The sequence below is a fragment of the Macrotis lagotis genome, chromosome X (assembly GCF_037893015.1).
Source record: "Macrotis lagotis isolate mMagLag1 chromosome X, bilby.v1.9.chrom.fasta, whole genome shotgun sequence".
Classification (NCBI taxonomy): Eukaryota; Metazoa; Chordata; class Mammalia; order Peramelemorphia; family Peramelidae; genus Macrotis; species Macrotis lagotis.
In genome coordinates, this window is record NC_133666.1 from 452,574,007 (window position 1) to 452,596,358 (window position 22,352).

The 22,352-nt window shown below is 36.3% G+C and overlaps 2 protein-coding genes across 4 annotated transcripts in view; one reads left to right on the plus strand and one right to left on the minus strand.

Annotated features, from left to right (window-relative positions):
* Positions 1-19,985, minus strand: part of LAMA3 (laminin subunit alpha 3) — a 231,751-nt gene extending 211,766 nt beyond the window's left edge. The window contains exons 1-6 of the mRNA XM_074200327.1: positions 19,902-19,985; positions 18,765-18,883; positions 18,447-18,617; positions 14,608-14,699; positions 12,105-12,220; positions 6,679-6,797 (exon numbers count right to left, since the gene is read on the minus strand). Coding sequence (XP_074056428.1) covers positions 6,679-6,797; positions 12,105-12,220; positions 14,608-14,699; positions 18,447-18,617; positions 18,765-18,839 — 573 coding nt within the window. The 5' untranslated portion in view covers positions 18,840-18,883; positions 19,902-19,985. The remainder of the gene's footprint in view (positions 1-6,678; positions 6,798-12,104; positions 12,221-14,607; positions 14,700-18,446; positions 18,618-18,764; positions 18,884-19,901) is intronic.
* LOC141497599 (paraneoplastic antigen Ma1 homolog) lies at positions 699-4,986 on the plus strand. Of its 3 annotated transcripts, none has more exons than XM_074200330.1 (2): positions 699-1,821; positions 2,359-4,986. In XM_074200330.1, the coding sequence occupies exon 2, from the start codon at positions 2,459-2,461 to the stop codon at positions 3,845-3,847; it is 1,389 nt and encodes a 462-aa protein (XP_074056431.1). In that variant the 5' UTR covers positions 699-1,821; positions 2,359-2,458; the 3' UTR covers positions 3,848-4,986. The 3 variants fall into 3 exon arrangements, with proteins under 3 accessions (XP_074056431.1, XP_074056432.1, XP_074056434.1); XM_074200331.1 differs by having other exon boundaries at positions 2,363-4,986; XM_074200333.1 differs by having other exon boundaries at positions 699-1,592.
* Positions 19,986-22,352: the final 2,367 nt, after the last annotated feature.

Genomic DNA, 22,352 nt, shown 5'->3' on the forward strand with positions numbered 1-22,352 from the left:
CTGACTCTGAACTTCTGTAACTTTGACTAGATGAAACAATATTGGGCTGATTTCCCTACCTTTCCTTCTCTGGCAATTGAATTCTGGATTTTATATACACCATAGCCAACTCATTCTTATTCATATCTTTTAAATTCTCTCACAGAGGGGCAGCTAGGTGGTGCAGTGGATAGAGCACCAGCCCTGGAGTCAGGAGTACCTGAGTTCAAATCTGACCTCAAACACTTTATAATTACCTAGCTGTGTGACCTTGGGTAAGCCACTTAACCCCACTGCCTTGCAAAAACCTAAAAAAAAAAGAAAAGAAAAAATTCTCTAACAGAACATTTAAGGTCCTACTATAACCAAAAGGACATAACATCTTGATGTTTAGAACTGCTATCCTGGACCTTCCATTGTCCAGATTGGTGATTGCTTCAGTTTCCAAATAAGATTTAAGCCCAGCTCCCATCATGCTTCACTCCCTAACCATCTTCTCAAAGCTGCCTTAAGGGTCTGGACCCAATATCATCTCCCAGAGGACTTTTATCCATAAAAATCCATCTCTAGCACTTCACTGTCCTGATTGGTAATTCAATTATAACATCCTCCTTTAAAAAAACAAACTCAATAAATAAATAGGCATTATGTAAGACAATATAATTATTTCCTGGAAATAACTTATAGGAAACATGATTCAATTCTCTTATGAATTTTAACAAAAAATTTTGATAGATCTGTACTATGGTCTTTCTGACTCCAAGTCTAGCTCTAAGAGAAAAATATAATTATCAACTATCATCTCTCTTCTGACATTAAACACACACACACACACACACACACACAATGCAATTAAACTTTTGTAGGAATGAAGACATTCCCTCTTCAAAATGTCAGACAGATGTAGAAAGACTAGGGAACAACCAGACTGGCATGTATTCTTGGCAAGGGAGAAGGCCAAAGATCTATAAACTCTCAGATCTTTCCAGTTAGCAGAAGTGATTACAATTTGCATTTGAACAAAGAGGTTCAAAAAGAGGGTGAGGTTCAAAAAGTTTATGTCAGGGTGACTCAATCCCTTATCCCTCTAGCCCTTAAGAGAATATAAGAAGACCTAAAAATTAAATGCGATTCTGTCCATAAGTTAGGTGACAGTTGAACTGAAGGACATAAAGAAGACCAAAGCATTTCAGTGAAGTGTTTAGCAGTTACTCCAAGAGTTCAGGAGAAGCAGTTAACAGTAGAATTCTAAGTGGAATTCAAAAGGTACAACCGACTCTTAGTCTCTGCCTTTGCCACAGTATCTTCTGGTTCAACATGACCTTGGGGAATTTCTTAACCACTGATGTGAGAATACTGAGTGAGACAGTTGTGGGGAGTTTCATAGCAATTGATTGAGAAAGGTGACTTAAGATAGCTATAGCCTCTAGAAAAAGCCCAATCCAATTGAAGCATCTCGGGAAGACCAACTTTTAAGCTAGCTCTGAAACTAGTCCCATAGCTGAGGTACCAGAAGAAGCCAACCAGAAGAAATACAGCCTACAAGCACACAGCACCTCTACCCCATTCCATGCCCAAAGGAGGGTGGAGGTAACTGGTTAGCTGATTGACAGGTCAGTTGGAACAAAGATATTTCAAAACTGTTGGATTAACAGTGGAAGAAACCCAACTAGAAACAGTTGAGATTCAGCAATTGGTAAGGGAATAGCAGAACACAGTGCCTGGCAGGGAACTTACAAGTAAGCTACAACAGAGAGCGATACTTGGCAAGGGGAACAATATAGTGGCATCAGTCACAGATAGAAGCAATTGATGAAAACTTTTACCTGAAGCATCAGAAATGTGAGTTGTCCCTCTTAATTTTTACATGCTGTAGTCATGGGAGTATTCCTTCATATTGATGCCCTTGCACATATGTTCACATGTGTGGTAGCTCCACACATAATTCCTACAAGGGTCCAATTTTCCCATTGTATGTTTAATAGCTCCAGGTTTGTGAACAGATGTTTTCTATGTTACATAATTTTCATTGCAACTTTATTAAAATGCCTTTTTTTGATTACTGAATGGTAAAAGTAAAACACATTAATGAAGGCTTATGAGTTATGATTTGGATAGGACTATGACCCAAAAAATACCTAAATCCTGGTATAGCTAAGGAGAACTCCAGAGGGAGAAGTTGGGACCTTTTAACTATACTGTAGCAACTTCTCTTAGATCTTCATTTAGGATGTTCTAGAATTCATTGAAGAAATAATCATCTGGGGTTTCTATTTTGAATGCCCTATGTATTGTGGAGAGATCCATTGGGAATTTGGGGGGGGGGGGGGCTATGATTAATTACTAAGGTTTTCCATTATATTTTTCTTTTCTTTTTAGACAGGTCAAAACTTTCAACTAACTACTGAGTTGTACAATATGTTGAGGTATGATTTATTCTTTTAGTTATTGAGTATTATCTTAAAAAGAAGGAAAAAATATGGATGACAAGATTTTAGAACAGTGGTGCACAGCTCTGCACCTGGATTTGCACAGAGGATTACTAGTTAAAGGAGTTCCTTGTGACCTAAAAGATGATGACATTGAAAAGATCTTACATAATGCTATAGGTATTTTGGGAAAATGTCAAGTACTGACCAAACGATATGAAGAGAAAGACTTCCACACCATATGTGTTTTCTGTAAGCTGTCAGAACCAATAGACTATTCTAAAATACCTAGTGCAATTACAGTAGGAGAGAATACCTGGAAACTGGTCATTAGACCCTCTACTCAGGAAGAAGAGATGGAAAGAAAACTCAAGACTGTCCTACAAAGGGAAGGTCTGTCTGAAGAGGATATGAAACATGTGGATGGAGACAAATTCAAACCTGAAGAGTGTAAGCAAGCTGAGTCCGAGCCCAAGCAAAAACCTAAATTTGACAAATTAAGAAGTTTCTCTGGGGAACATCCATGTCCTCCTGGAGAGGAATCCTATGACTCTTGGATAAAACATGCCACTGAAATATTAAAGCAATGGAAAGTTGATGATATGGAAAAACAGAAAAGACTAATGGAAAGTCTCAAAGGACAAGCATTTGATCTTATACATATTTTGAAATTACATACTCCTGATGCTACTGTGTTAGAATGTCTGCAAAAGCTAGACAAACAATATGGCAGTGCACAAACTGCCCAGCAAGCTTACGTTCAGTTTCTTACAACCTCTCAGCATGAGGGAGAGAAACCCTCTGAGTTTGTCCTGCGTGTGGACAAACTATTACAGAATTTAGTTGTTAAAGGAGCAGTGAAGCCCACTGATGTAGATGCTGCTAGACTGGCCCAAGTAAGTTCTGGACTATTAGAAAGTAAAAACCTACAGGTACAAATAATTAAATTGGAAGAAGAGAAACAGAGGGTTGGATATGAGCAGCTAATGGAGATAGTGAAATTGTATGAGAACAGACTCGATTGTGGAGATAGAATTCTGCAAGACAGCCAAACGCTTTCCAAAACATCTCAGATATTACCTATGGAAACAAAAATGGAACCAAACCATAGTCACCTAGACATGAAGGCTGAAACTCATACTTTGCCCATTGAAAAATGTAATACTGGTCACTACCACTTCTCCCCAAAAGAAGAAAAAGGATTGTGGGGGCAGAGATCAAACAGGCTTGAAGCTATTACATGGCCAGTGGAGCAAAGACAGAGGGGCCCTGGTATTTTCTGCTGTAACTGTGGCCTAGATGGACATGTAAATGCCAGATGCACTCAAAAAGCAAATATAGAATTGGTTAAAAAGAAGCTGATGTCCACCAGACTGCCTTCAGCACATAAAGATGATGGATCTGGAGATAGAAGTGATCCTAGATCCCGAAGACCCTAAGAACTCAGTACCTGCCATATCTAATTCCCCAGCAAGAGAGGCAATGGGAACACTACATAAAAGAATTAGAAGGGAGTGTCAAGGTCTCATATTTTGTCCCCAAGAGGTAACCTTACTGATAAAAGAATAAAAGAAGTTGAAGCTGTGCAATAGAATGTTATACCATTGTTATAACAATATAATATAACAAGCGTTTTAACACTGGATCCTAAATAGGAAGCAGTGGGTGCTGCTTCATCCACTGACAATGTTCATCCAGTGACCAGAGAAAATGGAAGAAGGTGAATATTTGTATCAGATGAAAACAAATACATCAGCTACTCCCTGTTTGAATGCCATGTTATATATACAAATGTAATCTAGATATTGCATTCTATATCATTAATATTTTAATGTTATACTTCATTGAAATATGTTTTATTATACAACTTGTAGTGTGACATTTTTAATATTATGTTATATATGTTATGGGTTATGTGTTACATCGAATTTGCATTTTGTTTTAAATATATGCACTGGCAATACTCTGTTTAGAAGTACTTATATTTACACTCTTCTGAAACTATGTAGGACAGTTATAATAATCGCATATAAATATCTTATTTCTGATGTTTATTGTGCTTAAATGATATGTGTTACAAATGTTATGCAAATGTCCATGTAATTTTCAAGTGTTTTGCTGGAGGAGGAGGGAATGAAGAATAGGCTAAAGAAGTTGCATTTTTCCTTTCATCAGGTTTCTCAAGAGAGGCTTTTTAACCAATAACATCCCTTTCCCAGTGGATGTGATGGGTGGAGAAAACAATTAAGAACTCCACTGGGAATATGAGAACAAGAGATATACCCAGTGGAAATCATCTGAGATAGAGCATCATGTGGGGACCAATGAAATAGTTTGGCAGAAAGCAGGTCCAATATCAGTAAATAACAATAAAAGAGAGCTTCCAAGGTTTGAGTTTATTCCTCTATATTCATGACCTGGATAGACAGCCAAAACAACTATCTGTTGATAGGTCACACATATTTTCTATGAAGGTCTCCCTCTCATCATACTCATAGTCAAAGGAGAGTGAACTCAGTTTATGGGGAAAATGTTCTGTTCTTTATTTTGCTATTTAAATAAAAGCCTTTGTTACTTATTTTGTGTTCTTTAGCTCACTGGTAGAGGTAAAAACTTTATGCAGGGGTTTATTAGCTATAGTTTTGAGAGATTCTGATCCACAAAATATCGGGGACCCAGAATTTGGGGATCAGTGTGAGGGCATTCTGTGAACATGAATTTCCACTACAAAATATCTGGGGAAGAGTTAAAAGAAAAAAGTCATCCAGCTCCTTGCTTCAAAACAGATACAGTGATCAAGAACTCTTCACAAGGCATGCTCACAACAACATGCTATTGTTGAGGAGCAAAACTCTTATAACAATCTAAAAACCTGCTATCCTTTGGTCCTACTTTCATCCTCTGGAACTGCACAAAATAAAATGCAATATCCCTTTCACTAAACAGAATTTCCTATATTTAAACACTGTGTTTCTCCCTAAGCCTCCAGGATCTAAGTTACAAATCTATAGTTTGAAAATGATCTACCCACCATTTTGTTTGCCCCTTTCTGGACCCATCCCAGTTTCTAGAGTTCTGTCTTAAAATGGAGCACCAAGAAACCAACATAATAGTCTTAGTGAAGAGCTCTATAGATGGTTATCTCCATTCAGCTGGATTAGTGTAGTGTTTTTTAATAGTCATGAGTCAGTTACCTCATGTTAGGCTTTCTGAGGTTTCTAAAGCTTTTGAGTTATTGTCTACCTTCCCCATTTATTTTTGGTGCATGAAAAGGACTTTATTTATCCCTATTAAATTTCATCTTCATAGATTCACAAATATTGCTCTATTTTGTTGATATATTTTTGGATCCTACTGGTCCCAAGCCAGTTCTCTGTTCTTGATGTATCCAATAAGCATGTGTAGCAAGTCTTCATTTAAGTCATACAGAAAAATCCAAATATGAACCTGCCCCAAATATGACCCTTTCCCAAAAGATGACCTTTCTGAAAACTTTTCAAATTGTGATCTGCTCATTTTTTTTCTGATTTTAACCAATATTTAGTGCCTACTACGTGGCAGGCAAATATGATCTCATTCAAAAAAATGATTTCTAGGAGATAGCTGAAGAAAACTGAGGCAGGAAGAGGTTGTGACCTGCTCTGGTTATACAGTTAATGTCTATGGCCAAATATGAACTGGGTACCTAGGTGGCAACAGTAGAGTGTTGGTCCTGCAGTCAGGAAGATTCAACTTCATGAACTCAAATTTACCCTCAAGAAACTAGCTGTATGATCCTGGGCAAGTCAGCTGTTTGCCTCAGTTTTCTCATCTGTAAAATGAGCTTGAGAAGGAAATGACAAACCATTTCAGTATCTTTACCAAGAAAATATCAAATGTAGTCATAAAGAGCCAGACAGGACTGGAACAATAAAAATCAACTCAATTTTTCCTAATTGCAATTCCACTGCCCCTGTTAATAGGACCTGTACATAGTGACTGATACAGCTTAGTATATTCCTGAATCCTGAATTGCATATTTAAGAGGTATATAAATAGCAAAGACCTCTCTGTATACACACAAGAAAACTACCCTAATTTTAAATCATTTGACAGGGTATATTTTACCTTTCTTGGGAAATTTAAAAGATTAAACTATTAGCAACACTCAATCTGATATCTAAAATTATCTTTAGATGCATATTCTCATGTCTTCAAGTAAATGTTTGCAGTATTTACTTCCTTTAAAGATCCATTAAAAACAAAAACTTTGACTTGAATAATCTCTTACCTGACAATCAATGCAGACCCCTCCACCTTCATAAACACCATGGATGTTCAAACTTGCATTAAGTCTCTCAACATCAGGATCATAGTAACAGTCTGTGGCATGGCCATGGCAGTTGCAAGCTAAGGAAAGCACATGCTAAATTAATGCTCCATCATGATAGTCGGGCCCTTAATTGTTGAAAATAATCTTAGCAGCTTCCATTAATAAAGCTTTCCTATAATATGAGAAAGGCTAGAAAATTTCATTCTTGGGCCAGTTTAACATAAGAGCATAGTTTTTTTTTTAGTTTGGTGTTGAGTGGGAAATTTCCTACCTCTTCAAGTTAATCATTTCAATATTCATTTTTTATTTTATATTCATTTATTCAATATTCATCTAAGATTTTTAGTTGTAAATTTTTCTCTTTCCATTTCCCCCTCCCTAAGACAGCAAACAATCTGAAATAGGTTTAAATGAATAATCATGTTAAACATTTCTACATTAGTCATGTGGTGAAAGAAGCAAGACAAAAGGGAAAAAAACCAAGAAAAAGTAAAAATACTATGTTTAAATATGTATAAAGACACTATAGTTCTTTCTCTGGATATATTTTCCATCACAAGTCTTTTGTAATTGTCTTTGATCATTGTATTGTTGACAAGAACTAAGTTGATCACAGTTGATCATTGCACAATGCTGCTACTACTAAGTACAAGTTCTCCTGGTTCTATTCACTCAGCAACAATTCATGTAAGTCTTTAACAGGTTATTCTGAAATTTGCTTATTCGTTTCTTATAGAACAACAGTATTATAAATAGGGCTTTTAAAAAGAGATGGTTCCCTGAACTCCATTCTTTACCCAGGCACTTTTCAGCATGTGATCTCACTTCCAACTTTACAAAGATGATTTGAGGCTATAAACTCCATTTGGCTTTCTTTTCAGGACTATAACCCTCCCTGTATCCATAACCATTTCTAATGAAAAATGTACCCCTTCTTAAGTTTACAAAGAACTTTACCTCATCCCATTTGAGCTTCATAACTTTGGGAAGTGAGTACTACCTGAATTGGTGTCTCCATTTAATAGAAAGACTAAGGTTCAGATATGAAATGATTTGTCTAAGATCACAATTAGAAGATGTCAGTGTTGGGTTTCAAGTTCATTATACTGAGGCTAGAGCAAGATCAATAAGCTGAGAAATCTGATGAGGTAGAGAGGGATTGGAGGTCAAGTTGAGGAAAGATAACAGGTTTAGGAGGACTGAAAAAGAAGTGGAGAAGGCTATGATAAAAAAGAGGGATTTCAGAGTTATAGGTTGTAGAGGTAGGGCAATTTTGGGGAATGGTGAAAATTGGGGTATTATCAACTCCATGGGTGGTCATACTGAAGTACAGATGTAGGTAACAGGAATTGAGGATAGTAAAGTCCTCCACTATGAGGAAGGAAAGAGAATGACATGGAGGCAAACAGGTGAATATGGAAAGATCTGGATAGGTTGACTTAAATAGGAAGTGTACCTCAAAAGAGAAAAAAGGTTGCTAAGAGAAAAAGGGATGCCTACTTCTCTTAACCAAATGAGTATAAAAAGGGCATGAAAAAAAGATTTAGCCAATACTGGAGAAGGGTGATCCAGAGTACAGTATCTTCCAGAAGATACTAGAAGTAATTTCCATGAGTATCAGAGAAGTACAGGATGAAAGAAAGTTTGTTCATAATAGCACTGGAGTCCCAGAGGACACAATGGACCAGGGCAGATAGGAATAGGAATCAGGAGGATGATGATTAAGATGGACTGTGATGAGACAGGGAATAGTCGAGGTAAAGGAAAAGGATTATTTCACCCTGGTATTTAATTTCATGGATTAGGGGAGAAAGAGATGAAAGTCTAATAGCCATAGGAAGGTAAGAAAGCTCCAGTTCATAGAGGGTGAGGTCAATCAGTCAATATACATTTACTAAGCATCGACTATAATGATAGTACTGAGATACAAAAAAAAAAAAAAAAAAAGGAACAAGGCAGCCCCTGCTCTTGAGGGACTCGTAGTCTAAGGTGGGAGACAACATGCAAATAATTACAAACAAGCCATATATAGATTAAAATGGAAATCATAGAGGAAGGCATCAAAATTAAGAACTGAGAAAGACTTGCTTTAAAAGGTGAGATTTAGCTGGGACTTGAAGTTGGGAGCTATGAGGCAGAGATTGGAAGGAAAACATTCTAGGTAGGGGGACAATTAGTGAAAATGTCTAGATGGAGCACCTTGTTCAAAGAACAGTGAGGTCAGTATCACTGGGTTGAAAAATGGGGTAGCTAGATGGTGCAGTGGATAGAGCACTGGCCCTGGAGTCAGGATGACCCGAGTTCAAATCCGGACCTCAGACAATAATTGCCTAGTTGTGTGACCTTGGGCGAGTCACTTAACCCCATTGCCTAAAATAAATTTAAAAAAAATAAGAAAAATGAGTGCAGAGTATAAGAAAACTGGAGAGTGGGCCCTTCTTTCTCATAATTTTAGGGGACAAAATGTTAAGCAAGGAAATGGAGGAAGTTGATAAACCTATAGTAACTGGTTTTCCAGTACTACTCAGGGAATGTGAACAAGATCAATAAACTAGAATGTTGATGTTATTGGGGGGGGGGTGGAACCCAGGCACTGAGTATTTACTCTTCATTCTCACACTAAGATGGAGGATTATGATCCAAACACTGCCCTATACTTCAGCTTCAGGATCCCAGGGCACAGCCACTCTAGTATCTCTGGCACCTTGGTCTCCACCAGTACTGATCTCTCTTGTTTCTGGCTTCTGGAGTTGGGGGACTATTGGTAGTCTGAAAGCCCAAGAAATACAGACTTTCACTTACCTCTCATCTCTGAAAACTGTCAATCTCTGGGGGGCTCCAAGACTCAATTCAGATGATCATAGCCTTTTGAAGCCCCTTTTACAGATGAAAGAAATACCTTCTTCCTCAAATTTCTCAATGGACTTTGCCCATACTTTCTATCACCCTAATGTCTTGGTCTGCCTTCAGTATAATGAAAAGAATGTTGTAATTGGAGTATGGAAAGACAGGAGCTTGAATCCTAACACTGACATTTTCTAATTCTGTGATCTTAGACAAGTCATAGTTATTAATATACTTATCCTTAGAGGGAAAGGCATGTATCATATTGATCCCAACATTCTCAATCCTTTAGAATGGTGCTTTGTGATCTTTGTACTTTATTATCAAAGAAGACCATGACATCAGCAAAGTGATTGCATGACAAGCACATAATTTTTGAATTTGAGTGAGGGGGAATATGTTGTGTTAAGTCCCCACCCTCACTTTCTCCTCCAGAGTCATCCAAGGCCAGTGACCAGATATGAATCAAGATGACTGGAGATGACCCTGAGTGTGAGGCAATCAGGGTTAAATGACTTGCCCAAGGTCATACAACTAGTAAGTATCAGGTGTCTGAGGCTAGATTTGAGCTCATGTCCTCCTGATTTCAAGGCCAGTGCTCTATCCACTGCACCTCCTAGGTGCCTTGTATATGGTTGATGTTTAACTAACATGTCTCAGATAAACAAAATTTCATTAAAATGAAAAGTTCTAAGAGGAAAAGCCTTCCCCCTCCCCCGAATCTTTTTTTTTCCACCAAGAAAACTTGTATTCACTAAAGGAACTTTATAATTGTTACTTGGATTGAATTATTCAATTTTCCCCTAGTAACACATGTAAATACACACACATATGTATATGTATATATACACAAATACAGATTTTCATAGAATTTAATGAACTTGAGGAAGTAAATAAATGCAGCTTGCTGTTCTACATTAGGATGTCTCATTTTTAAAAGCAAAAAATCTTGTTAATTTGTTTCATTTTGGGTACCAATTTCAAGTTTCCTATATTTACCACATTAGTTTTTCTTAAGGAAGATGTTTACCTCTAAACAACATAATTCAAATGGAATTGATAAATAAGTCCTAACATGTCTAGCTTGTGTAAGCTATATTCAGTTTTCTACTGGTACTAACAGTTTAGAAACATTACACTGAAAACTTCTTTCATTTTAACATATATTGGATTAATTCATAGTTACCCTGATTATGAAAATTTAATTTATTTTCATTCTAGATGTTGGGCACTAATAAAATTGCAATTATTGTACTTTGAGGGATCAGTCATTACTCAGAGTATATGAAACTACAATCCATAAGATGTAATGTGAGTGACTCCTTGTGATCACCATTCTCAAATGATAGCTAATATTGATATAGCAATTTACAAATTACTTAACATATATTATTTCAATAGATTCTAACAACAATCCTAGGAGGATAAGTACTATTATAAAATTCCCATCTTACAGAAGAGGAAACTGAGGCTAAGAGAGATTTAGTGATTTTCCCAGAGTCAATCTCCAAAGTTACATTAGAATATAGAAGGGATGCCAACTAGGCAGGACTCTTGATGGGAAAACATTCTACTTATTATCAGTGTGACTATAACTTCCCTAGTCCTCATTTTTCTCATCTATAAATTGGGGGGATTTTTTGGATTAAATGACTTCTATTGATCCCTTCTAACTCCAGGTCCTTTTGATAACACCTTCCAGTTGAAAAGAATATATGCATGCATGCAGGAATGCATATATGTATATATTTTGTGTGTATGTGTGCATATATGTATATGAAGGACAACATATATTTGAGATTGACAGGTAGATAGACATAGAGATATAAAGAGAGAAAGAGAGGGAGAGAGAGAGAGAGAGAGAGAAGAGAGAGAGAGATGGATAGATATATAGATACATAGATTCTTTGAAGGAACTATCTTGGGAGGATATAATCTCAGAGTGGAGATGTTCATCTAGAAGGCAGAGATTGTTTCATTTATGTCTTTTTAGCCCCAGTGCTTAACTTGGAAAATTATAAATGCTGCTTTTGTTGGATTGGATTGATCAAAATGCTGGAAATTCCTTCTGTGGAATTGCTCTTTGAGAGAGATTAGAATCCACAAAAAGGAAACCAGTTTCTTTACTTGAAACCCACATTTTTTCTGTTTTGTTTTTTTAACCAAAATGGAATTACCTTGAATGAACTCCCACCTCAACCAACAAATTTGATTCTGATTGATATATATCCTAAAAATTTAATAACCACTCAAAGGGCAAAGATTTGTCATCATTGAAACAAATCATTTCTTCATTTAACAACCACTGCAAATTCTGAACACAATTCTAAAAAGGAGATCACTAAATGATTGGAACTCCAACAACATCTTTAACTTAATCATCTCCCAGGATGACTACTTTGAGGGATAATAACACTCCCCAGCATGTATAAGTTCTGGCATGTTTAGGAAGGATAGAAAATAAATGATTAGCCAAAAAATAAAAAAAAAAGCACACACACAAAAATTCAGAAACTATTAACTCTTTTTTTCACACTTACCCTCACATTCATTAGTCCTCTCAGCTGTTGCTGGTTGCCACTGCTTCTGGTTGTAGCCAGCACAACAGTGACTACAGCTCTCCCCACAGGTATTATGCTGGCATTCACACTGAAACCTGGGTGATGGGAGGAAATACAACTCAATTTTTGGAAGACATTCTAGGAAAGGTACTCTGCATATTAATTTAGCAAATTAAAAATGAACATGACTAACATTTCTAAGGCATTTTTATAGTATCATTTCATAAATTTATGGGATGGCCACCACCCCTGTAAGAAAGGCAAATGGTGTTTTATGTCCTTAATTCATATCTTGGACCCACTTTTCAGAAAGTCATGGAACAGTTATTTTCAATACTGAGATGTTGCTCCCAAGTAACCTAAGAACAAAAGTCTGAATGTTCTTAAAGAGGCCAATCAGCAAGACTCTAATTTCTCTTTTCTCCCTTTCCTATTATCATTTTAAGTCTATCAATTTAGCCATCACAAAAATTATCCATGTTCAGTATACCACATGATTCTGAAAAAATAATAAATCTCTGGGGCTGTGGGTCATTCAGTGGGATAAAGGAGAAAATACGAATCTGGAAATCTCAACATTTGCAAGATTCTTCCTAGTCCAGGGATTCTTAATTTGGCATGGCTAAACTTGTTCCTTAAATATTTTTGTATACTTGGCTTCCTTTGTAATGCAATGTATCTTACTCGATGCACTGAAAAACACTTTCTGGAGAAGGGATTCAGAGGCTTCATCAGACTGCCATGAAGTCCAAGGCACAAAAAAGATTAAGAACCTTTTCCAAGATACTGTATTGTGATATATCTTATAGTGCATCTTACAGTGTTTTAGTGTCTGAAAACTACCCTCATTCTCATTAGTGGAAATTATTTATCAAAATCTTTTATGTTTAATTGAACATTGGGTACGATGTTTACTGAATGCCAGCTCTGTCATATATGCTCAATCTTAGCTGTTTTGAGAAATCCTCAATAGAGTGCCTCCCCGCAAAAAAACAGTATGGTGTATGAAGTGAGAAGACCAGAATTCAAAGACCACCTTGAGTACCTTTGTGATGTTAGATAAGTCACAATCCTTCAAAATCTCAATTTTCTCACCATAAGTGAGATAATACTAAAGTGAGATGATAGTTTTTTATCAACCTTCCTGTTTCTACTGATCAAACTCAGGATTAGTGCACTCATGAGCTCCTATATTCTAAAAACTCTATACTAGTATATTTGTAAAGAGTTCTAATTGCCTTTGCTATCTCAATATGAACTCTTACAGCTTCACTTCAAATTAGTTTGTAGATCCAGACAGAGCCAATTTCCTAAATTACATATATAGTTTCATTTCCCAGAACCAAAACAAGACTAGGACCCACAGGTGGCAGTGAGACTGAAACATATGTTTCATATCCTTTTTCATGTGTGAGTGATTTGTCCGCTATTAATAAACCCTCTTTATCAGAGATGGATTTGGCTATATTTCTGTTTCTTGAGGTATTAATGAGATAAAGGGATTAGAGAATGTGTTGCCTTTCCCAGAAAGCAATGTTTTAACCTTTGAGGAGGGTTGAAAATTTCAAGCTAGTGGGGGAGATTTTTAATTAAAGGTAGCTTTTCATTACCATCAATTTCTTTCATGCAAGTAGATAGTATTTGTGAGATTACAAGATAGTGCATCAAAGTGGATAACTTAGTAAAAACCAGGGTTTGAATTTTACACGTGGCATACACAGCTAAATTATGGTTAAATGATTCATAGTTTTCAGTTTTCTCTAAGATGACAAGCTGCTGGTTTATACTGGTGATTGTAGTTTTCACATAGATAGAAATGCATGTATAGAACCCCAAAATAAATGAGCTGTACTTTATATGTATAAACCTAGATCAGTTATTTTATTTTTATCACTATTTAGAACTTACATACTTTTGAAAGATGAAATGTTAAGGGAAGAAATGATTTGCATGTCTAATAACCAATCCATTTCATCTCCTTAAATAAAAAACTCTTATCTCCGCTACAAGAGTCTATTAACAATGAGAAGCTTTAAGAACATGGGCACATCTTGCTCTATTGTGGCATAGCTACATAGTTTAAAAATAATCTGCTTCATTTCCCTGCTTGGAATTATTTACATACTGTGAAAATTATATTGATCCCTTGAAATAGCCTGCCCTGGCACAAGTGGCTCATTTTGGAGCAGGGTTTCCTTACCTTCTTTGTGTTAGACACCTTTGTGTAGACACCTTTGACTAACTGATGAACTCTACCAGTCACTTCACAGAAGTTAAAATGCATAAAACGAAATGTGTAGGAAAAGAAGAAACTAAGGAAAAACATTTCTTAAAGGACGTTCTACATTCTGAGTTCTTAACAAAAATCTCATTTGATCCTATTATACTGAAATAGTGATTCATATTCTTTTAAGTATACAACCAATAGCTTAAGAAGCCTTTTAGAGGGAGGAGAAGGGACTACCTCATGCAATGTACTTACAGGTTTTTGGGACCTTTAGTCCTGCACACTTCTGCATGGCCATTGCAAACACATCGTCCGCCAATGCTGATGTCCTTTATACTATAATAATACTAAAAGAGAGCAGAGATGAACATACAGACTTGAGGATACATCTACATATGAATTTCCCTTCTGGGCCCCATTCCCCAATGCTTAGCCCATTTTGCCCATTTCCTTCTCCTGTTTTTCCCCCTTTTCTAGCAATCTCACCATCACAAACAAGCTATATCACAGGTGGCCCTTGTTTTTGTGCTACAGTTCACTTCCTGAAAAGATTTAGTATCAAATGTGATACTATTTATTTATTTGTAAATCATATTCCATTTTAAATATAGGGGGTGGACAATAGGGAGTCTTGTTGTTGAGTTTTCAGTCATGTCTGATTCTTACTTGACCCCATTTGGGGTTTTCTTGGCAAAATATTGACAAATATATTTGGGGTTTTCTTGTCAAAGTTTGCTATTTCCTTCTCCAATGTATTTCACAAATGAGGAAACTTAGGCAAACTAGGTTAAGTGACTTGCCTAGGGTCACATAGCAACTAAGTATCTGAGACCAGATATGAACTCAAGAAGTTGAGTCTTCCTGACTTCAAATCTAGTGCTCTATTCATTGTACCACCTTGCCCCAAATCTCTCGGGAGACTTGTTTACTATTAAAAAAAATCTTTTGGCAAAACAATTAATCACTCTCTGATTGTTTTCTACCTAGAAATCCTAGCTTTGATGCTCTACTATCCTTTTGCTTATAAGTTACTTCATAGGGATCATAGGATTTAGATCTGAAAGAGAACTAGTCCAATCCTCTCACTTTACAGATGAGGACCTGAGATCTTAGCTATAATAATAAGATTTATATAGGTTAAAATGTTCTTTACATACATTATCTTATTTGATCCTCACAAAAATCCTGTCTTATTGATGCAATGGTTATCCCCACTTTACAGCTGAGAAAATTGAGATTGAGAGAGAGGATAAGTGACTTGAGAAGGGTTGCACAGCCAGTAAGTATCTGAGAAGCTTTCAAACCCAGGACCTCTGACTCCACATCTTGTGTTCTTTCTGTCATACCACAGTACCTTCTCTGAGTCTCACTTTCTTCATCTATAAAATGCGTACACTAATTCTACCTCTACTTATCTTATTGGGTTGTTGTGTGGAAAAGGTTTTGCAAAAGGTAGTGCATAATTGTAAAATATTATTACACCAGGATTTTCATAAACTGAATGGCTTAAAGCAAGATACACATGTATTGCTCATACACCAGCACTGCCTACATGAATATCAAAAGATGGCCCTTTCTCAGTTCCTCCAAGTTATTATGGCAATAGAGTTGGAGTAGGTGTTGCCTCAGGTAAGCTAGTGAGAGCAATCTTGTCAGCACCAGTCTTTAGATTGGAAAAGAGGATTGTTTGTTTAATCTTCTTTTTTAACAGTCATGCTAAAGACTTCTTATCATTTAATGATAAAATTTTTGTTTTGCTGGCTAAAAATGTTAGAGCTTCCTGGAACCATCATGACTTGCTGTCATTTCAGTAGAATTAGCCAGTATTAATAGTACTTTGATTTTGAAAATGCAACGAATTCTCATTTGCTACTAAGAAAGACCAACCTACCCATAATCAGAGGGAGGACTAGCACATTAATCCCTGTAATGCACCTGACCTGTACTGAAGGATAATTTCCATTATATTCCCTACTACAAAATCTTCAGAAATTGTGAGAGGTCATGACTTCACATTTGTTCAATCGGCAGACTAATTCCCTTCCATATCCCTTTGCAATTAGGTGGCATAGGCACAGACATAGGCACTCCACTCTGTGGAGTCAGGAAGACTCATCTTCCTAAGTGCAAATATGACCCCAGATACTTGCTAGCAGTGTGGACAAGTCACTTAGCCCTGTCAGACTCAGGTTCCTCATCTGTAAGATGAACTGGAGAAGGAAATGGCAAACCACTCCAGGATTTAGCCAAGAAAATTTCAAATGGGATCAGGAAAAATAGGATAAAATTGAAAAACAACTGAACAATCAGTAAAAAGTTAATCAATGCAAAAAAAATTAAATAAGCAAAGGGCCAAGTTCAAACTTGAGCAGCTGCAGAAGACATTCAACTTCAATAAAATCAGTAAGACCACAAATATGGCTTAGATCCAAATGACCAGGATCAATAAAAACCCATAACAACTTCAGTCTAATCAGTAAGTCCAATCTATCCCCCAAAGTTAAGATCTTATCTGGTACTCCCACTTTCACAGGTTACCTTGGGGGGTACAGTAGGGATGACAGGCCACCCACACATCTATAAGATCCTAACCCTCCCTTCATTATCAAATGAAATAATTGTAACATGCTTAGCACAGTGTCTTAAACACTTTGTCATTCAGTTGTTTAAGTCATGTCCATCTCTTGGTGACTCCATTTGAAGTTTTTTTGGCAAAGATACTGGAGGGGTTTGCCATTTCCATCTCCAGCTCATTTTACAGATAAGCAAACTGAGGCCAACAGGGTCACACAGCTAGTAAGTGTCTGAGGCCAGATTTGAACTCAAGAAAGGTATGTCTTTCTGATTTCAGGCCAGGCATTTTATCCACTATGTGACATAGCTGTCACACTTTGCACATGATAGACACTAATAAATACTTATTCATTTGGTCCCTTTCTATTGCAAGGGTCCCATTGGAAAATTTACCAGGCTATTGTAAAACTAATTTTCTTTCCTTTCTTCCTACCCCACTTCCCTGAACCCTCATACCTGTATAACTCACAAGAAAAATGTTCCCAAGTCTTAGGATCACAAAAACACTTCAGCAATCATGGTTACACTGGAGAGATCTCTCTCCTATCAGGAAAAAAGTAAAAGGAACACAAGGTAATAGTGTTCCCTTGACATCTGAAAATAGGACATGCTCAGAGTATAGAGCAAACCTTTTATCATTTGTCGTATTAGCTGTTAAGAGAAATGATACCTACCTTTCATGCTTCACTGAGCTATTAGGAACATCAGATGAGAGAGTGTATGTGAAAGTACTTTGAAAATTATAAGTTGTCACACAAAAGTAAATAGATTCTAAAGAATAACAAAAGAAATTAACCCTGACTCCAATTCACACCTGGTAATGCAAACAAGACCATCTCCTTTGCAGGCAGCATTTTTGATTTCCTAAAGCAGTTAACTTTTTGGTTTCAGGACCCCTTTATTCTCTTAAAATGCTCTTAAATGTATTCTCTTAAAATGTAGAACCTTGCCACCTATACATACATCACACACACAAAAATTATTTTTGCTTATGTGGGTTATAATTGTCAATATTTACAATATTAGAAATTTAAACTGATCATTTTAGAATATTAATTATTTAAAATGACCATAACAACCCATTTCATGTTAATATAAAATTTTTATAAAAATTTGACTTTTCCAAAATAAAAAAATGAGAAGAGTGGCATTGTTTTTACATATGTTTGCAAATCTCTTTAATGTCTGACTTAATAGAAGATAGTTTATCATGTCTGCTTCTAGACATTCAAACTTTGTGATATATTATTTCAGCTGAAGTACATGAAGAAAATCTAGCCTCACACAGTTATGTAGTAGAAAAAGAAGTATTTTAATAGGCAAATGTCTTAGTATTATCTTTGAACATGACTGAAAATGACTAAACTAGAACAATTATTATGAAAATTATTATGCAATTATTTCAAGAACCCCTGGAGTCCATGGTCTAAATTTGAAAAACTGTTTTTCTAAACTAATTGGACAGATTTAATTTAGTATCCCAAATTAAAAAAAAAAAACAAGAATCTGAAATTACTCACCCTTCTAGTGACTGTTGGGTCTCGCTGGGTTTTTGAAATCAGGTGTCCAAGAAGAGTATTGGTCCGGAGAAACCGCAAGCGGATGTTGGTTGCCTTTGTAAACTCTCTCAGAGGAGAGGAGAATGTAAAGTTTTTTGCTCCTGGACGACCATTTATTAAAGAAACCACAACCTAGTAAGCCATAAAAGATTTTTTTTTCCATCAAAGGTTAGGAACAGGTCATGAATACCTGTGTCCCAAATACATGATCTTGATTACTTTTTATTTATGTCAGAATGGCATGCCTGCCACAAATTTTGTCCACTTTCTTACACTCACCTCTCCATTTTCCAGTGGTACAATCCGAGAATATTCAGTGGTGCAGATAACATCATTGTCTTCAGTGATAGGCATGTTGGCTTCCACCCCAAACTGTTCCCAACAGTCAACTTTAGAGTCTAACAAAGAAGCATTTCCACATTGAAATATAAACTTTTTTATGGTAGATGCCCACAGAAAAATCTTAGCTTTCTTAATTTGATATAAGGAAAAGAAAAACTAAGCATTGGGGAAAAAAACTCAATGAACAGACTGACACATATTAGTGTTTACATCTGTAACTATGTGTAATATTTATTTGCAATTCAAGATGCCACTTTTCAAATAACCCTAAGTCACTTGACTTTTGACAGCAATATTTGGAGTACTAAGGCCTCAGCTGACAAATTGACCCATAAAGAATCTTGGTGGAAAACTCATCCCTATGGTTCACTTCATAGGAAAAGTTCTTCCAATGTCAATATCTCAATGTCTCATCAGAGACAACCTCAAAAAGATTACCTGTTTGATGGATACAGATGAGGATGAGGTGGTACATGAAACAATACTCATACACAATAGTAGTCATTCTTTTTTACCATTCATTGAGTAAAAACAAAGAGACTGTGTTCTACTGAGAGATCACTGTTACATACCTCAGAACAATGAACAGGGATGTCATTATGAAAGACATTTTGGTCTTCAGCTTTTCTATGTGGTGGTACCTTAAGACTGAACTCATGTGTAAATACACACAACCAATAGAAATGAATTAAGTACATATGTGCCAGACACTGTCTTTGGAATTGTAGCTCAAGAGAGTAAAAGTTATTAGTGCCTAACTAACTCTAACTAGAGATTAAAATTTCAAAGAATATTTTTTTTAGGTTTTTCAAGGCAAATGGCGCTAAGTGGCTTGCCCAAGGCCACACAGCTAGGTAATTATTAAGTGTCTGAGACCGGATTTGAACCCAGGTACTCCTGACTCCAGGGCCGGTGCTTTATCTATTATGCCACCTAGCAGCCCCCAAAGAATATATTCTGATGGTTTCTTGCAAATACTTTTCAACGTCCATATTGAGATTGGGTTTGATGAGAGTTGATGAGAGGGTAATGTTTTGTAAGCTCAGAGCACTGGCATTTGTACATATTACTTACGGGCAAAAAACTGCCAAGGCAAGTAAGTTCTTCCAGAATCTACTGATCTTTCCAGGACCCAGAGATCAGGACGAGGAGAATTTGCAAATTTGATGAGTACATAGGCCACATGGAAAAGCTATTGAAAACAAAAGAGATAAATTCAAGCAAATATCAGTAGTAGAGGCTGAGGTGATAGACTATGTGAATTCATTCATTCATACTATAAACTCAAGGGGGAAAAAAGCAGTGAGACAAGTTCTTGTTACAAAGCACCTAATTTATCCTTCAAAGTCAAAGATTAGTTCAAGGATTCAGACATAGAACCTTAGAGTTGGAAGGGAATCTAGCAGTCATAGAATTCAACTTTGTTATTCGTTTTAAATATATAATGAAGTTATCATGTTACAAAGCACCTAATTTAACTTGCAAAATCAAAGATTAGTTCATAGAACATAGAACCTCAGAGTTGGAATGGACCCTAGGAGTCACAAAATTCAGCTTCTCTCTCTGACTCATTAAGAGTTTGTTTGGGGGTCTAGAACTGTAATCTCAATGTTGTGAGAAAACTCACCCCAACAGTGTAGATCAATAACTGTAATTGTTTCACTGTTTATAGTCTTGCAGTGTGACCCAAAAGTTTAAGTGAATTTCCCAGGAACACACAGCCAGGAGATTATAAAGGCAAAACCATCTATGTCTTCCTGATTCCAAGTCTTCCAGCTCTCTAACAGCAAAATTTACTGCCTCTTCTTTGAATAAGAATCTCCTGTACAGCAAATTCTGAGAAGTGATCATCTAGCCTTGGATGACTTCTGGTGAGAAAGAAAAATCTGTGGCATACAGAGGCAGCCCATTTCACTCTTATTGTTAGGTTTCCTTCAGTGAAATTATGTAATGTACATATGCATATGTATATGTATATATGTGTGTGTGTGTGTGTGTGTGTGTGTGTGTGTGTGTGTGTGTGTGTGTAATATATTTTATAGTGAGAGATTTTTTAGAGATAAGACAGACTAGAAAGAGTGAGGAATGTAGGGAAGTAGGAAAGGAGGTAGGAGAAGAGAAAATGAGAAGAAGGGAATGCAGAGGAGAGGGAAGGGGAAGAGAGAGAGAGACAGAGACAAAGAGACAGAGAGACAGAGACAGAGAGACAGGCAAAGACAGAGAATATTGAATATAGTTCAATGCTGTTTTAAGAACAACTAGGAATAAATCATTTTGACTATTAAAAATATACAAATTAGGGGTGGCTAGGTGGCACAGTGGATAAAGCAGTCAGGAGTACCTGAGTTCAAATACAGCCTCAGACACTTAATAATTACCTAGCTGTGTGGCCTTGGGCAAGCCACTTAATGCGATTTGCCTTGCCAAAAAAAAAAACCACTCTAAAAGAAAAGATATACAAATTAACTACAAAGAACATATAAAGAAAGACACTATCTGTATTCAAAGAAAAAAAGATGTTACATATATCATATATATATATAATCTTTGTACCTAATGATAGCCATTTCTGTAGTGGGAGGAGAGGAGGAAAAAAATGGAAAAAAAGAAATTTACATGATAGCTTTATTATATATCTAAAAGGGATAACAAGTTATACACAATATATTTACAGTTTCATGTATAAACTTTTTTTATTACATGAAGTTATGGAAATGCTTGTTTTATTCCATAAATGAGAGAGAGAGAGAGAGAGTTCATCTCTTACTATAACATGGATAGTCTACAAAAAAAGGTTTAATATCTTTTCTCATCCAGTTCAATAAATATCTTATAACTAATGTGCATCATTAGGACAGATGACAGCTGAAAGTTGCTTCTCCTTCCCCTCTTAGGAGATATGAATTTTAACAGTATCTTCTACAGATATGCTCCCACACTGAACATAAAAGTCAGAGAGACAAATAAAATAATAAGATTATCAAATCAGGAAGGAGGAAGGAATCTTCACAGAGAAGGTATATATGTAGGAGACTTATGAATGTTTAGAGTAATATTGCCCAGCTTCCTATCAGTAAAATAAACAAATGATGTCACAGTTTTCTATCAAGTAAGCATTTAAGAAGCAGCAGTCTTTGTGAGCCAGTAACTCTGTTAAGCTGAGGACCCAAAGACAAAAATGAAATATTCCTGCCTTCAAAAAGCTTATATTCTATTGGAGGAGACACCACATAAATATTTATGTATTTACAAAATAAATACATAGGGGAAAGACAGAGAAGGCACACCTGGGAAAGGTGAAGTCTCAGGAAGGAGGTAATATTTAATTTGAATTTTGAAGGAAATTAGAAATTCTAAAAGGCAGAGTGAGCAAAGGGTTGTACTCAAGCATGAGGTACAATTTGTGCAAAAGCAAGAAGTTGGTAACAGTAATGTCATGTGTGTGGAACAAAAAAGAAGGCCCGTATGGCTGAAACATAGACTGCATGAAGAGAAATAATGCAAAATAAATTAGAAAGGCAAGTT

Excerpts from the sequence above, each read along its gene's own strand:
- LOC141497599 (XM_074200330.1), top strand. The coding sequence starts at position 2,459 with ATGGATGACAAGATTTTAGAACAGTGGTGCACAGCTCTGCACCTGGAT.